The sequence below is a fragment of the Temnothorax longispinosus genome, chromosome 7 (genome assembly GCF_030848805.1).
Source record: "Temnothorax longispinosus isolate EJ_2023e chromosome 7, Tlon_JGU_v1, whole genome shotgun sequence".
NCBI classification, from domain to species: domain Eukaryota; kingdom Metazoa; phylum Arthropoda; class Insecta; order Hymenoptera; family Formicidae; genus Temnothorax; species Temnothorax longispinosus.
In genome coordinates, this window is record NC_092364.1 from 14078399 (window position 1) to 14095545 (window position 17147).

At 33.9% G+C, this 17147-nt stretch overlaps 2 protein-coding genes across 3 annotated transcripts in view; one reads left to right on the top strand and one right to left on the bottom strand.

The window, feature by feature from the left end:
• Window positions 1-17147, top strand: part of LOC139816838 (discoidin domain-containing receptor 2) — a 149226-nt gene that overhangs the window by 34419 nt on the left and 97660 nt on the right. The window lies entirely within an intron of this gene.
• On the bottom strand, window positions 12323-16503 carry LOC139816998 (E3 SUMO-protein ligase ZBED1-like). Its single transcript, XM_071784815.1, has 4 exons — window positions 16447-16503; window positions 15335-15580; window positions 14123-15218; window positions 12323-12453 (listed from the first exon to the last, which is right to left on the bottom strand). The coding sequence occupies exons 1-4, from the start codon at window positions 16501-16503 to the stop codon at window positions 12323-12325; spliced, it is 1530 nt and encodes a 509-aa protein (XP_071640916.1).

Below are 17147 nucleotides of genomic sequence, written 5' to 3' on the forward strand. Positions count from 1 at the left end.
AAATGAGTCATTTTTAGATGTTTCTGGATGTAAAAATAACACTCGGATTTGCAGTTCAATCTTTCCATTGGTTTTTGTTATTACATTTCAAATAATATATCTCCAGGTAGATACGATATATGCCTGCTTCCACCAAGTATCGCCCATTTCGAAATAGAATGTCCATGTATGATATTTATTTCACCGTTTCTAATTTACGGAGATCGTTCTTATGTCGGTTATTTACTAGCTCGGAACATCTCACAGATCTGGGCAGGAAATTTAGTTATATGTTGCAATTATGAACATTTGTGGTTAAATAAGAGTTTCAGCATTTTTATTTCGAGAAAAATCATGCGCACAATTTATATCATGAAGGTATAGATGTCTTTCATCCGTTCCTGAATTCTTTCTGGACTATTTTCTGAAATTGTATTGTGTAAATACTGTAAATTGTATTGTAGGTCCAAGAACCCGCAAATGTTGCTTTGCTAAAATGCTTATTACCTAATTTGGAAGATTCGTCACCTGACGTCACTAAATATGTGCCATATTTTCTTTTATGTCATCTATATAGAGAATATGTTAGGAGGACCCACATTATTCAAACCATTTCTTAAATCTTATTTTAATAATTTTGGATTTAGAAGCTAATACTGCAGATTGGTTAAATTACTTGTATCAAAAATTTCCTAACAATAAGGAGGTAACATCCTTTTTATACATACAAAAAAAACCATAGTTTTATCAGTATATATTTATACATTTAGCATTAAAAATAATAATTTCTATGTTGATTTCAAATGTTAGATGGTGTTGAATGGCGCTTGTGGTTCGGTGACACTTTTTCTACACCTGTCTTACCGGAATTGTCGGAAAAGTCTTTATGGGAAGAAAAATGTTCCGTGTTAGCTGAAAAATGGATCAAATGTGATAGTGAAACCCGTAATTATGTACCTACCTCTTTTGACAGCAGCCGAGTGGAACCTCTGTAACGTTGAGAAAATAATATTATTAAAATATCTACATTCTTCTCGTGGGAGCCTGTCCATAGGAAAACTGAATTCTATTTCCAATTGTTTATTTTCCCGTATCAAAAATAATGAAATACGGTAAATATGCATATCCTCATTCACACAAATTGATTCGCAATTACTTAACGTAAAACGTAACGCACGTATTTTGCAGGCTTCTTTGGCTGCTATTATGCATTAAAGTTGGATGGCCTGAGAAAGTTAGGTCAGCTTTGTATTTTGCCATTAAATATTGTTCGACAAATTATGCATGTTCTATATTTCAATCATTGTACGAATGGCCAAAAATGAGTCAACGAACGATCAAAAGATATCATAAAAATAAAGAAAAGATGTTGAATGAAACTTGGGAGAGAATCGGCCAAATTTTACACCAAAATTTATAATTATTTTTGCAACAATTAACCTAATTTTTTTTTAATGGGTAAGTCATTAGTAAACGTAAATGTTACTTTTTCCCTTGTTCATGTGAGTATAAAGTTTCATCAAAATCAGAATTTTCAGATTCGCGAAGTACCCTTGTTTATAGATTATTTCGAAAGGCAATTACCTACAGAATCAAATAAACAATACGGAGAGAGATATTTCACCAAGTAGTCAAGTCTATAGATTAGATATACGATATAAAAGGAAAGAAACTGGATTCTTTCTGGCTGACATGTTGGTCCTTGAGGACGACGTTTTTAAACTGCTGCTAAGAAAAATATAAACAATTTTCAACCATTCCTTCTTCAATTTTTTTTTGAAAATGTAATTAATTTTATTTTATTACTTTTAAATAAAAATGTTCAGAAAGTTAAATTTTTGTTAAAATGTCATTATTTTATAATTATGCTTTAAAATAAAGCCGAATTTGGTTCTAAAAGTAGCTCAATGTGGCCAACCATCAAATTAAAAAAAAAGCAAAATTTTGATGCAATGTAAACGAACGATTAGTATCAGTGTGCTATGGAAGCACCCATCACCTATCATAATCCACCAGCGAAATTCAATAATTATTTTGGCTGTGGTACTGTGTATAAATAAAAAAATGTATACGCAGGCAAATTGTAAAAAATTGTGACTAAATCAAAACGTAAAATAACTTCTTAGAAGATGTGATATCAACATTAAGCCGCGATCTTGAAAGCAGTTTGTATGGTATACCATGCTGAAGTTCTTGGGAATTATAATTATATGAAAAATATCTCGTTTTGAAACAGAGAGCTGATATCGAGGACGTAAACGTATTTCCCTTGATAACTTGCACAGTTGTGATTGCATCTGGTTTCCTTATGTTCATCCTTATATTTTTTACAATATTAAATTAAAAAATTTTTTAATAAGAAAAAAGGATCTATCCCATTAATTTAAACGTTTTTTAAACATTATCTTTTTATTACTAAAAACGTTTTTAAAAACGTTTAAAAACTATTTCTTTGCTATTTGGGATATTTATCCAATGTATTTTTAATATTTCTAAAAATAATACTACAATATTTGTCGCAGAGATATATCTAACATTGATCGAAATGTTTATAATAAATATTTATATTATATTGCTAAAAGATATAAAAAAACATTTCAGTTTATATACAAGAAATATTTTTCAATACATTTCTAAAATGTTCAATACATTTGTACACTTATCATTGAGGATAAACTCCCAATATACACTCATCATTGAAAGTTTAATCCACAACTTACCTAAACCTTAATGGTCAATACTTAATCTATACCTAAATTTAAGTGTTGACACTTAACTTTGATGACAAACACTAAACTTACGCCCCTAAATTTGTGTGTTAACACTTGGGTGTTAACCATCAAAGTTGAGTGTATTTTTTCATAAGGGGTTGACAATGTTTAGTGGAAACGAACTAAACGATAGATGGCATTAAGATTACACCTAGTTACAACAATTACATATATGTAACTCTGAATAAATATAAGAATTATAAGATATTTTTAGAGAAACATCTATCCAAAGTGATCGATGTAAAAATTGAATACACCCACAATACGATACTTTCAGATGTAAAATTCAAATTGAATATGAAACAAGACCAAACTCTCCTGCACTATTCTGACTAACACCTGCGCAAACTGCTGATGCGGTTTATATCCTTTCCTATTGTCTAACAACAACAAGCTAAACAATGATATTTTTCTACATGAATGTAGAATGTATAAAAGTCCAATTTTTTTCAGCTAATATGTTCTACAGCATGGTTTCCTTGCCAAGACATCTCATCTGTCAAATTTGCATAATCTGCTACGATAAAATTTAAACACTATTTGTATGGATTTCGCGTATATTTATTTACATAAAAACAATGACAATCGATTGATTATTATTGATATTAATGATAAAACTAATAAAAATTTACAAAGAAATAGAACGTTAATGAAAGAGAAATGAAATACTTTTACACATAAAGTGACAATATTTCTTAGAAATTACTTCAGTTGAACTAAAATAAAATATATATGTATTTAACCCTTCGCCCGTATTCTGGGTCGTAAATGGCACAAGCCGAAATTCAAAATAGAATACCGCCGAAATGAAAAAAGGGGGGGGGCTTGCTTTTCCTCGTAAAAAAAGTAGGTAGTGGGGAGAACTCATGCCCAAAGTTTCGTTGGAATTCGCCAGTGTGTGCTTGACCAGCAGCGAGTCAAAGTGCGTCCAGTGCCAATATTGACCCTGTTTACGGACAGTGCCAGACTTTCGTGCAAGGAAGTAAAATTAATTTAACGTCATTTTCATATTACTACAGTTATTTTTAACTTATATAAGTGATATTTTTTTATAATTGTGTATATTATATATATATATATAACCTCAAAATGTGAGTGGATGAAAACACGTGTAAAAAGAAATTACATGTACTTTCAGAGTACAATGGATGATCAAGCGACAAATATCAGATATTATTTACGAGAAAGACGATTTTATATGATTTTTTAATAAAATAATGTAAAAATTACGCTAAAAATCTTATTTTTCTTTAACTCAAAAAAAACGCCATTTTCAATCCTCAGAATAATTATACTTTTTAAAAATGACCCATATACAGAATTTTTTTCTTGAAAGTACACATATTTAACTATAAAACCTCGTTGGAATTTTTTCTTTTGATTTAAAATTCAATGAGATATGATTTTTTTAATAAAAATGGATTTTTCTCAATTTTTTGCATAAAGAATTATTTATAAACAATTTATTTTATAATGAATCGCTAAATAAACTTTGGGATTATAAAATAGGATAGTATACAAGTATCCCTGCTAAAAATGACCGATTGAATCCGATTAAAAATTTTGAATCCGCATGAATCTGGATTCTTGATCCGGAAATCACGGATTTATAACGATTACACCGACTGAAAACGATTGAAACGGATTGGTATTCAAGGATGTAATTTCAATCGGATTCTATCGATTTGAATTGTTATGATTTTATAACGATTACACTGATTGAAAACGATTGAAACGGATTGGTATTCAAAGATGTAATTTCAATCAGTTTCTATCGGTTTGAATCGTCAGGCTGAAATCCCATGGTGCGGAAAGGAAGTGCGGAATAGAGAATGCGTCATAGACATAGCCAATCAGAGCTATGCCGCAGTGTTTACGATTTTTCCTGCATGCGTTCGTGGCGCAGTTGCGTTAAAGATTTGCGTCATAGAGCCATAACCTTAGTATTTGATCGGAGCATTGGAGTTCTCATGTATACTTTTATTAAAACTTTAATAGACTCTTCAACCATCATTATTTTGGTTTCCATATTCACACAAAACAGTTTTTAGCCAAAAACGTCAACAATACTGTATGGCGTGTATGATCGAGACCAACAGTACTGTGCATCACGCATTCCGCATTCCGCAAGTCTTTGACCGGCCTGTTCACATGGTGCAGAAAAATGATCAAAAATGCGTCAATGCAATTCAAAAATTTAAAAATATTGTTTTCAACTTTTTTATATTCAATATGAAATTTTATTTAATGTTATATTAATAATTATTATTGCTATTACAAAGATTATTTTTTATAAAAACGTTTGAATTATTTTAATAAAATGTTTATTATATATCAATTATTTTCATTCCGGATGCGTCATTGCTCGTCTATGACGCACCATGGGCACAGGGCGGGAGACATTTGCAGAATGCGTTGACGCGGCATAGCTCTGATTGGCTGTGTCTATGACGCATTCTCTATTCCGCACTTCCATTCCGCACCATGGGATTTCAGCCTTACACGCAGAAAATTTTTCTCGAAAATACAAGTATACACGAACAAAGTAAATACCATACTAATCTTGCACGGCTAGAATATAGTCATAATATGCAAAAGATTTCAAGAAAGTATAGGAAATTTAGAGAGCAAAGAATAAAAATATGGCTAATGGACAAAAAACGAGACGTCTGTTGCAGTCATGGCAAAAACATAAGTTGCTGTTTGCTGTTATAGGCTGTGGCGGTCAGCTGTCCGCCACGAGCGAACTTGAGAACACTTGAGAACGCTGTAGAAACCCTGCCGAGTTACCCTAGATATAGGGGTCGATGTTGAATCTTAATCACGCGAGAATATACCGGCAATGCGCCGCGTAGCGGGCGCGAACCGAACCCTTTCGCCGCGCGAGCCCGCGTTGCCGCTCGCGCCGCGCGCCTTCCGTCGTCTATATACATATTAGTATAGGACTTTTTTTACTTTTCTCATATTTTCTTGTTATAGTCCGAGAGGTAGCAACACAAAAATGTCAGCGATTTGATTAGTCTTGGAACAAAGTAATTTCTCTTGTTCTAATAGTGTTGTTGATGAAATACAGAGTCTGACTGCGCTGTCTCGCTGGAATGGGCGTTGCGGCGCCTTTGATCTTGTCGAAAAAACACTTATGTTGGAAGAATTTGATTAGTGCTGAGCTTTTATATATTTATTGTTTTTTGTATAAAGAAATGTTTTAGAAAAGTCTGGCATGCAACTGACACTGGAAAATGAGTCTGACATCCTCCCAAAGTCGTTATAAAAAGTCAATTTGTAGAATTATTTGATTAGAACTGTAACTTGTCAAGATGGTAGTTTAAATATATAAAATTATTAAAAAAATAAGTCTGGCTACTTGTACTGGCTGGAAAATTGGTCTGGCACCCCCTTTAAAGTCGTCTGCACGAGCGCACCGGTAGCTCGTTGCCCGCCGTATTTGTAATATTATTAACGCATTACTCATTGAAAAAGATTTTACTTGTCCAAAAGGAGAAACGTAAACGATTTCGTGCTTATTAATAGTGGAATAATGTGTAATTAATTATGTAATAATCAGAAATAAAGTAATTTAAAAATAAAACTATATTTTAAAGTAGTCAACATTATGAAAGTATACGCTTATAAAAAATCAATTAACTTTATTTATTAAAATTATTAATTTATTCATCTGGATAATCTGTAATCAAACTTTCAATTTCTGATGAACTTTCATTTTCATCATCGGTGAGCTTGGTATTGTCGGTATCGTCATCGGATTCTTCTTCGATTTCCTTTGATTGAGTGCGTTCATGATCTGAAAATGATTCAAAGTTGAATTTATTATTAAATTACACGATTTTAATAAGCTGCGATAAAAACAAAACTTTTACAAACTAAACTAATTAACTCGTTTTATTTGCAAAAAAATAATTATTATTTAATTAAAATCATATTTTTAAAGTCATGATTAAAGAATTATTAACAGTATTTAAACCAAAATTCTTTATATTTTTATAAACTAAAATATTATAATATTATACAATAAATAAATAATTAGTTATTATAATAATAAGTATCTTTATTAATTTCAAATCATTTGTTGCATCATTATTATAACTTTATTACTAGTTTTATTATTCAAAATTAATTTTGCATTCATTTAAAATAAAATTAATTTATGAAATATACCTTCATTTGCTTCCTCATTCGATTCAAGTAATATCCTATATCGCTCACGAACGGGCAGTTGCACTCCTTCGAACCAAGTAAACTCGTACTTTTCGTCAACTTCTTTCCAGCCATTCTCAATCGGAGACAAATTTGTCATATGCTGCAAATAAGCATTTCTCCAAATGGTTGCGATGTGTGACGCTCTCAAAAGTTGTACTTGATGCGTCATCTATACCTCCATGTCAATCCGAATTAAAGCAACAACTTTTGAGAGCGTCATGCATCGCAACCATTTGGAGAAACGCTTATTTGCAGCATATGACAAAGTCTCCGATTGAGAATGGCTGGAAAGAAGTTGACGAAAAGTACGAGTTTACTTGGTTCGAAGGAGTGCAACTGCCCCCGTTCGTGAGCGATATATATTACTTGAATCGAATGAGGAAGAAAATGAAGGTATATTTCATAAATTAATTTTATTTTAAATGAATGCAAAATTAATTTTGAATAACTAAACTAGTAATAAAGTTATAATAATGATGCAACAAATAATTTGAAATTAATAAAGATACTTATTATTATAATAACTAATTATTTATTTATTGTATAATATTATAATATTTTAGTTTATAAAATATAAAGAATTTTGGTTTAAATACTGTTAATAAATCTTTAATCATGACTTTAAAAATATGATTTTAAGATAATAATTATTTTTTTGCAAATAAAACGAGTTAATTAGTTTAGTTCGTAAAAGTTTTGTTTTTATCGCAGCTTATTAAAATCGTGTAATTTTAATAATAAATTCAACTTTGAATCATTTTCAGATCATGAACGTACTCAATCAAAGGAAATCGAAGAAGAATCCGATGACGATACCGACAATACCGAGCTCACCGATGATGAAAATAAAAGTTCATCAGAAATTGAAAGTTTGATTACAGATTATCCAGATGAATAAATTAATAATTTTAATAAACAAAGTTAATTAATTTTTTATAAGCGTATACTTTCATAATGTTGACTACTTTAAAATATAGTTTTATTTTTAAATTACTTTATTTCTGATTATTACCTAATTAATTACACATTATTCCAATACTAATAAGCACGAAATCGTTTACGTTTCTCCTTTTGGACAAGTAAAATCTTTTTCAATGAGTAATGCGTTAATAATATTACAAATACGGCGGGCAACGAGCTACCGGCGCGCTCGTGCAGACGACTTTAAAGGGGGTGCCAGACCAATTTTCCAGCCAGTACAAGTAGCCAGACTTATTTTTTTATAATTTTTATATATTTAAACTACCATCTTGACAAGTTACAGCTCTAATCAAATGATTCTACAAATCGACTTTTTACAACGACTTTGGGAGGATGTCAGACTCATTTTCCAGTGTCAGTTGCATGCCAGACTCTTCTAAAACATTTCTTTATACAAAAAACAATAAATATATAAAAGCTCAGCACTAATCAAATTCTTCCAACATAAGTGTTTTTTCGACAAGATCAAAGGCGCCGCAACGCCCATTCTAGCGAGACAGCGCAGCCAGACTCTGCATTTCATCAACAACACTATTAAAACAAGAGAAATTACTTTGTTCCAAGACTAATCAAATCGCTGACACTTTTGTGTCGCTATTAGTATGGCTCCCGGACTATTAGTATGGCAAACTTATTTACCTTTAGGTCACAAGATGTATCTGATCAAACTATTACTTTTCTATTGTCATATATTAATTTCCGGTTGAATACGCGTATATCCTACCGGTGCGATGCAAATCTAGTAAATTTTATTATGAGTATTCTACATTTTTCGAGAAAAATTTCTGCGTGTATGATTTCATAACGATTATACCGATTGGAAACGATTGAAACGGATTCGTACTCAAAGATGTAATTTCACTCGTTTTCTATCGGTTTGAATCAGTCTAAATTGTTATGATTTCGTGAACCCCGAAATCACAAAATTATAATGATTTAAACGGATTGACTAACCGATTCAAACTGATAGAATCCGTGAATTCCGGATATATAAACAGGATTATTCACTACTTTATTATAATTCCTTTCTTTTTACTACAAAGGACCCCGCAGAATCCTTATAGGAAATGGCTTTCGGCTAATTTTTTTTTAAATTTGATATGTAGTAGTTCTCAACACATAGAACAAAAGTGTCCATAGCCCCAAGGTACGATCACGGGTAGTTTTCGAGATACAGCACCCCAAAGTTGGACTTTTCGTACCTTATTGCAGCGTAGTGCGGGTGCAGTCAATGTCGATGTACGATGATGCTTACGATTAAGGTGGGTGTACAGGTGCTTGTGTGCGTGTGTGTGCGTGTGCGTGTGTGTGTGTGTGTGTGTGTGTGTGTGTGTGTGTGTGTCAGCAGAGATAAGGATCCAAGGTTCGTCACTTCCGCAGTATTTTATGACTCCAAACCCTCTCTACTGTGTCTGTGTGTGCGCGCGCGCGCGCACACACACACACACACACACACACACACAACACACACACACCGTAGAGAGAGTTTGGAATCATAAAATACTGCGGGAGTGACGAACCTTGGATCCTTATCTCTGCTGACACACACACACACACACACACACACACCGTAGAGAGGGTTTGGAGTCATAAAATACTGCGGAAGTGACGAACCTTGGATCCTTATCTCTGCTGACACACACACACACACACACACACACACACACACACACACACGCGCGCGCGCGCGCACACACACACACACACACACACACACAAGCACCTGTACACCCACCTTAATCGTAAGCATCATCGTACATTGACATCGACTGCACCCGCACTACGCTGCAATAAGGTACGAAAAGTCCAACTTTGGGGTGCTGTATCTCGAAAACTACCCGTGATCGGACCTTGGGGCTATGGACACTTTTGTTCTATGTGTTGAGAACTACTACATATCAAATTTTAAAAAAAATTAGCCGAAAGCCATTTCCTATAAGGATTCTGCGGGGTCTTTTCACGATTGATGCGGATTCAATACGATTCATGTGATCATTTTATTTACCCGATTAAAATAGATTAGGATTAATACGATTGAAACCGATTCAGTCGGATTCAGATGAATCCGGAAATATCGCATTAAATCCGATTTCGGTGTTGTATTAAAATTTTACGATTGATGCGGATTCAATACGATTCATGTGGTCACTTTATTCACCTGATTAAAATGGATTGGCATTAATACGATTGAAACCAATTCAGTCGGATTCAGATAAATCCGGAAATATCACATTAAGGGGATGCTAAAGCCGACCAAATTACCGACAATTACATTTCAAAGCTCTCATTTTGAAACGGCTTTATAGATCGCAAAATCCTTTTACAGGAGTAAAGTAGAGGTACTAATGAAGGGTGGGATTGTCAAATAATTAGTAATAATTGAAAAAAATTTTTAAATGTTGTCATCTCATAACCTTATTTTCTGATATAAATAGTTGTATACGTAATATGTACGAAATTAAAGTTTCCCACCCTTCAGAAGACGTGCACAAACAATAACGTACCTTTGAAATTGAGATTGAAAGCCTGGAATAAAAATGAGAGCTTTGAAACGATCGTGTATATTTTTCACAAAAATATTCACGCAGAGCAGCAATTATGTCACAGCAGTAGTTCACGGATCTTGCGAGAGATGGCGAGCAATCGAAAAAAGGACAGATGTCATTTCGTTAGACAAAGACAGATATAGGGAAAACAAAATTAGAAAGGTTGACATTATCGACATCGAGGAAGTTCGCCAGTCACTGTAGGATCCCCTTAAATCCGATTTCGGTGTTGTATTAAAATTTTACGATTGATGCGGATTCAACACGATTCATGTGCTCACTTTATTCACCCGATTAAAATGGATGTGCATTAATACGATTGAAACTGATAACGACGGATTCAGATCAATCCGGAAATGCCGAATTAAAAACGATTCCGATTGATTTGTTATTAGAACCGATTCACTTCCAATCAGGCATCCGATTAACCGGATTGAAAACGCATTCATTTCGATTCAATTTATCAAATTTAATACGGAACCAATCGGATTTAATCGGTCATTTTCAGCAGGGATTACAGAATTTTTTCAGATTTTTTGAACACTCTTTACTAGGTCAAAATAACGACAGGACATTTACGACCCAGATTACGGACGATGCCAGTCAAATTATAGTTTACGGGCGAAGGGTTAACTTTAGCTGGCACTGTGGGGTATTAAATGCCCCACCCTAGTTCACTTCTAATTTAAGCCCCTCTATAGTACGAAAATGGTACTAAAAAATGGAAGAGTTAAAATATAAGAGTCATGAATTTTTGAGTGTAAACAGTAATTTTTTCGTTTTCTTATACGTTCTCCAATTCTTTTCATACTTAATATTACATTTTATCAAAATAACCTATGACATTTGTTAAAACAACATTTGAAGACTATCGTGGAATTTTTTAAGTAAAAAAAATCAATATAGCTTCCTCGCAGCAAGCATATTTTAGTGGTGGGGTCTGAAACGGCCCCAGTGTGCCAGTTATGTGATTCTGGTGAAGTGTGCCGGCTAAGGGTTAATTTTTATTGACATATTTAACTTTTTTAGATTTTAGTACCGAAAAATGTTGTTATGTCCGCACATTTACAAAGTGTATATGCGAATGTCTGGAGATAGCTGCCATGTATATAATACATTCCTTCAAAGTACCGGTATCATATCTTATACGGTGATTATTGCTGTGGGCTCACTAGAAAAAAGACGTTCTAATGATAGGACTAAAATATTTGCCTAAATCAAGTTTGGCAATAGGTTTGCTCTCCCTATCGATACAAAAAACAAGAAAGATCGTGTAAATTCTGTTGTTGACATAATCAAAAACTTCGAATTTAATATTTATCAAATTCCCGATGATATTGTTGATGAGGCACGTGACCGTATTTCTAACTCTCTGTTTAAATTTTTGCGCAAAAATAAACATACTAACTACATCGACAGGTTTATATTACAAGAATTTAAATTTTGCAAAAGTTTTCTGCGTAATAATGATGATCTTCTTGTTACCAGGGGATCGATCATGTATCTTTTCCCCTAGGACGGAACGTGAAAAGTGAAAAGTTTATCTCTTTCTATTCAATACCAATAGAAAGAAATAGTTACATGAAATTTTTCACTTTTCACGTTTCCGCTCTAGGGAAAAAGTTACATGATCGCTACCCAGGGCAGATAAGGGCCAAGTCACAGTAATTTTGGAGAGAAATACTTATGTCAATAAGATGATCGATTTGCTTAATGATAATTTGACTTACAAAAAACTTAAGAATGATCCCACTAGACGGATAACATCTAAAATTAATAATTTGGCAAAGTCTTGGTTTAGCAAGGACATTATCAGTGAACAATTATTTAGGCATTTAAATTGTACCAATGGGAACTAGGGCTGCGGCTTTCCGGATAAAAATTATTCGAATATTCGGATAACGGATATAACGAATATTCGTTATCCGGATCATCGGATATCTGAATATTTAAATAATCTGCAACAAAATGTTCGAATATTTCGGATATCCGGATAGTGCAGATATCCGGATAATGCGGATATCCAAAAATAGCGTAGATATGCGGATATTCGGATAATATATGAACACTGTTCTTTCGTGAACACGTAGATATTGCACAATGTCAGATTTGTTTGCAATCTGACCGATGAGCATTTTATTCTTCTTAAAGGGGTATTCACATTCGAAGCGTCGAAAAATAGGCGTATTTCACAAATTTTTTGCGGGAGCCTAATGTATTGGCTACTTACAAGGATTTTACATGGATTATATCTACCTCCAAGGAGCTACTTTTGTTTTACCTACGTAATGATGAGAAGGCCATGATTCCTTAATCTCCTGGAAATTAACAAAACTTTGCCTCGTGGGGACAGATGAAGACGCATATCTTGTTTATGTTTTATCATAGTTTCACACAGTCATTTAATGTTTTGCGAAAATGACAATTGATCACATGTTTCACACACTGTTTTGCATATTAAGAGACACGGTAGTGTCTCGCGCCAAGTACGCGTTTCATACACGCAATGCGCTGACCCAAGCAGAACAGAAAGTCAGATGTTATCAAAATAACGACAATATTATTTATTTATTTAGTCGACTATACATGCCTTTTCAAGTCACAGCAAGTATTAGATAATACACAGAAAAGAACAAGGTTCACTGTAAGAAAAACAAAGACTATCATATATATAAAAAAGGAAAATAAAAATCTCTTTTATTTATTTACTCTTTTAGACAAACAAAGACTATCATATATATAAAAAAGGAAAATAAAAATCTCTTTTATTTATTTACTCTTTAGACAAACAAGACTATCATATATATAAAAAAGAAAAATAAAAATCTCTTTATTTATTTACTCTTTTAGACAATTCTATTTTAGTAGGTTTCCCAGATTCTAAAGTTATTTAGCTGAAAAACAAAGAGATTGCTAATCTAACATAAAAAAAACCAAAAAAAGAGTGACCGCAAAAAACAGGCCAAAAATCGCCTGTTTTCACCCTTGTCTTTTTTCACCCTTGAATTTAGACTTCTACTTAGTTAGTACTAAATGATAGTCTATAATGAGTTATGAATCCTCAGAAAGTTTCAGATTGAGCCGGGTTTGAAAAAAAAGGCGAGGGAACTCACTCTAATCAAGCAGCCCAAAAGTGAGAGGGGACTCACTTTAATCACATTTATACTAACATATATTCGCGTATACCTGTAATAATCACATAACAGCGAACGAATACGTTTTTTGAACCTATTATTATGTAAGTTCCCATTTCAACGTTTTAAACGTTTTAACAGCGAATACGCAACCAACTTTGACCCTCCATATCTTGAAAATAAAAAGCCGGCTTAATCTGAAACTTTCTGAGGATTCATGACTCATTATAGACTATCATTTAGTACCAAGTAGAAGTTTAAATTCAAGGGTAAAAAAAAGAGGACGATTTTTGCGGTCACTCTTTCAGACAACAAAAATAATTAATTAATTAGAGTAATTAGAGAAAATTACTGAGAAAATATATTAGTGTAACTCAACCAGACATTATAAATTAAATGATGAAAAACTGGACTATTTAGGATTACTTAGGTCAAATAAGAGACCTATTTTGGTGCAGAAATATTAAATGAGATACATTCTCTGGTAACAAACAACTTCGTTTCGCCGAGACAATGTTTCCTGCAGTGGAAAACACCCTTTCCGCTGTAGCAGATGAGGCGGGAATGCACAAAAGCTGGCGGGCTATTTTAGCCACTGCTGGGAAGCATACTTCATGTGCCTTCCACCAAGCGCACAGATCAAGATTATGGTCAATCTGAGTTTCCGCGACGTATTTGGCAAAATCGTCACCCTCATGATTTTCGTCCATTCCGAGAAGGAAATCCATGACCGTTGAGCCTTGACGCTGCTCGTTGCCATTAGGTGTGGCTAAATGTCTATGGTTTAAATTAGTGCGCCTTTGCACTTCTGTGTGTATAAATGAGCGTACACTTTCAGATGGTTCCGCTATCAACTTCTTATGTCGAGGATCGAGTAGAGTGGCCATTTGCATCGCTGTCACTTCATTGTTAACGTTAATATTTTCCATCTTGAATCGATCAGTGAGGTCTAAGGCCGCTCGAACTTTAAAAGTTCTTTGTAAAGAACTGTCATCGTCCTTTACCAGTAAATGGCGATTGATTAAATTGTAGATAATGGGACGCACTATACTCAATGTGATGGACTTTTCGGCGCATAAGATTGTGGTTGCTTGTTGGAATGGTTTTAGCAATACTGTAAGCTGCATAACTTTTACCCACTCTGCTTCGCATAGTTCTAACTTAGCAGCAATCGCCGACTTGAATACGGACCGGTCACTTAAAGCTGCCATAATGCCGGATCGCAAAGTTTGAAGTCTATCTAACATAAAGAATGTGGAATCCCAACGTGTCGGACATCTCTGCATCAGTCGCAATGTTGGCAATCCAAGACTTTTCAACTTATCCTCTAAAGCGGTTGTTCTGCTATAAGAATGCCGGAATGCACTAACAATTTCTGCCCCTTTCTTTATCACAGACACACATTCTGGTGCTTCTAAGGCTGTATTGACAGACAATTGTATGGTGTGTGCTGCACATCGTACACTGAGCATACCGTCCGTATCGCCTAGTTCTTTAGCTGCCTTAACAATATTACTAGCATTGTCATGTACAAGTCCAGTAACTTTGTTAGTTAAATTCCATTCTTGCACAACCTCGCGAATTGTTTTCTGCAAATGTTCAGCAGTGTGGCTCTCAGTCATTTCTCTCGTCATCAAATTGACGGTGTGTGGGATCCAGTTGTCATCAAGGTAGTGTGCTGATAATGTATATAACTGTCATTTGCCTTAGACGTCCACGCATCTGTTGTAATGGCTACAGCGTCGACTTTATCTAATGTGGTGCGCACCTGTTCCGCTGCCTCGTTGTACAAAGTGCGCATTCGGTTGTCAATCGTCCTTCTTGAAGGTACTTTGTAACCTGGAACACTGATAGCCATGAACTGAATAAAACCTTCATTCTCTACAATCGATGTTGGGAGCATGTCGATCGCAATCATTTGCAAATAGCCATGGTGATATCCTCTGCACGTCTAGAATTCACAAGTTTTTTCGTTGAAATAATATTTTGAGATGTAGTGAAGCGCCTTTCTTGCTGTTAGGTTCTGACTGCTCACATTCTTGGTCTAGGCCATTAGAACTCGAGTCAGAATCGCTCATGGTTTGCCTGGAAACCAGTAAAGTTTTGAAATTTTTATATTCTAAATTCATAGTAATAACTTTTTATCTAAATTGTGAATTGATCTGAAATTTGGTCCCGAACTTTAAAAGAGAATACAAAATATTAGATATATACACGGAGAGAATTTTCTCTTAAAATTTACCCTGAAATCATGGTAGTTGTGGGACAACATGTACCACCAAGAATTTTATGCGAGATATTCTGATTAATATCTACCATAATAAAAATATTAATATCTATTACATTAAAAGATAAATTATGTTTGACTAATTTTACTAAAATATATCTAGGAAATTTCAATAATTTTTCAAATTTACCAATCTGCTTGGTAATTTTTATCACGTTGTTTGTAAAATGTCTTTTGTATATTTTAAAAATTTCTTGGTTGCCAAGTTGTCCCAAGTTTGTAGTGAATTTAAGAGTAAAATATAACAAAAAATTCTCTCTGTGTACAGATATTAAATTTTATCAACTTCATAGCATTTTGACAAACTTTCCAGAACATTCTTAAGGAATATACTGTTTTAACATTGAAAAGGGAAACATAAGAAAACGTTGAATGGTATCGAAAATACGGCAGCGTTAAAAATAAAAAACTTACCTGTGAATACGTGACGATGAAGCTCCGAGCACTACTTTGTGTTTCGTATTATAATGGTTCCACAGACATGTCGTGGAACCTTTATGAGACAGTTTTGACTCACAGTACCTGCATACCGCCTCGCTATTGTCGGCTGATTGCATGAAATGCTCCCACACTTTACTTTTCCCCATCGCTGAAAGATTCAGATGTTCTAGCTTTTGCTGCGTACTCAGTTTCTATCCAGAATACCGATTGAAATAGTATTAACTAGATTTCAAACCTTTGTATGGCTGTTACTGGTCTCCCTACACCAAGTGCTTGCTAATGGTCGTGCGCCTATGCTGCCTATACGACACTGCTATACTAGACACTAAACGCTCGACCGAGGTGAAATCAACAAATACGTAGCACAAATGAATACGTAAGTCGAGAAGTGTTATGTTGACATAATAAAATTTGAAGTTTAGCATGATAGCCGCATATAGTAGAATTAAGGTTTTCAGTTTTCTACTTGTAGAGAAATGTACCCAAACAGACCACATTTGTCTCCGCAAAGCATAAAGTTTTCTTCCCGCTTTCCACCAACTCAAAGTATGCATATCTGCGTGCGCATTATTTTAATATCAGAAATATTCGGATAATACGTATGTATATTCAAATATTCGAATAATACGGATAGCGTGTTATTCGGATAATACGAATAACCAGTTATCCGAATAACCGAATAGTTATTATCCAAATATTCAGCTATTCGAATAATTTTTATTTTAAGTGGTTATCCGAATATCCGAATATTCGGATATCACGAATATTCGAATTTTTAATCGCACCACTA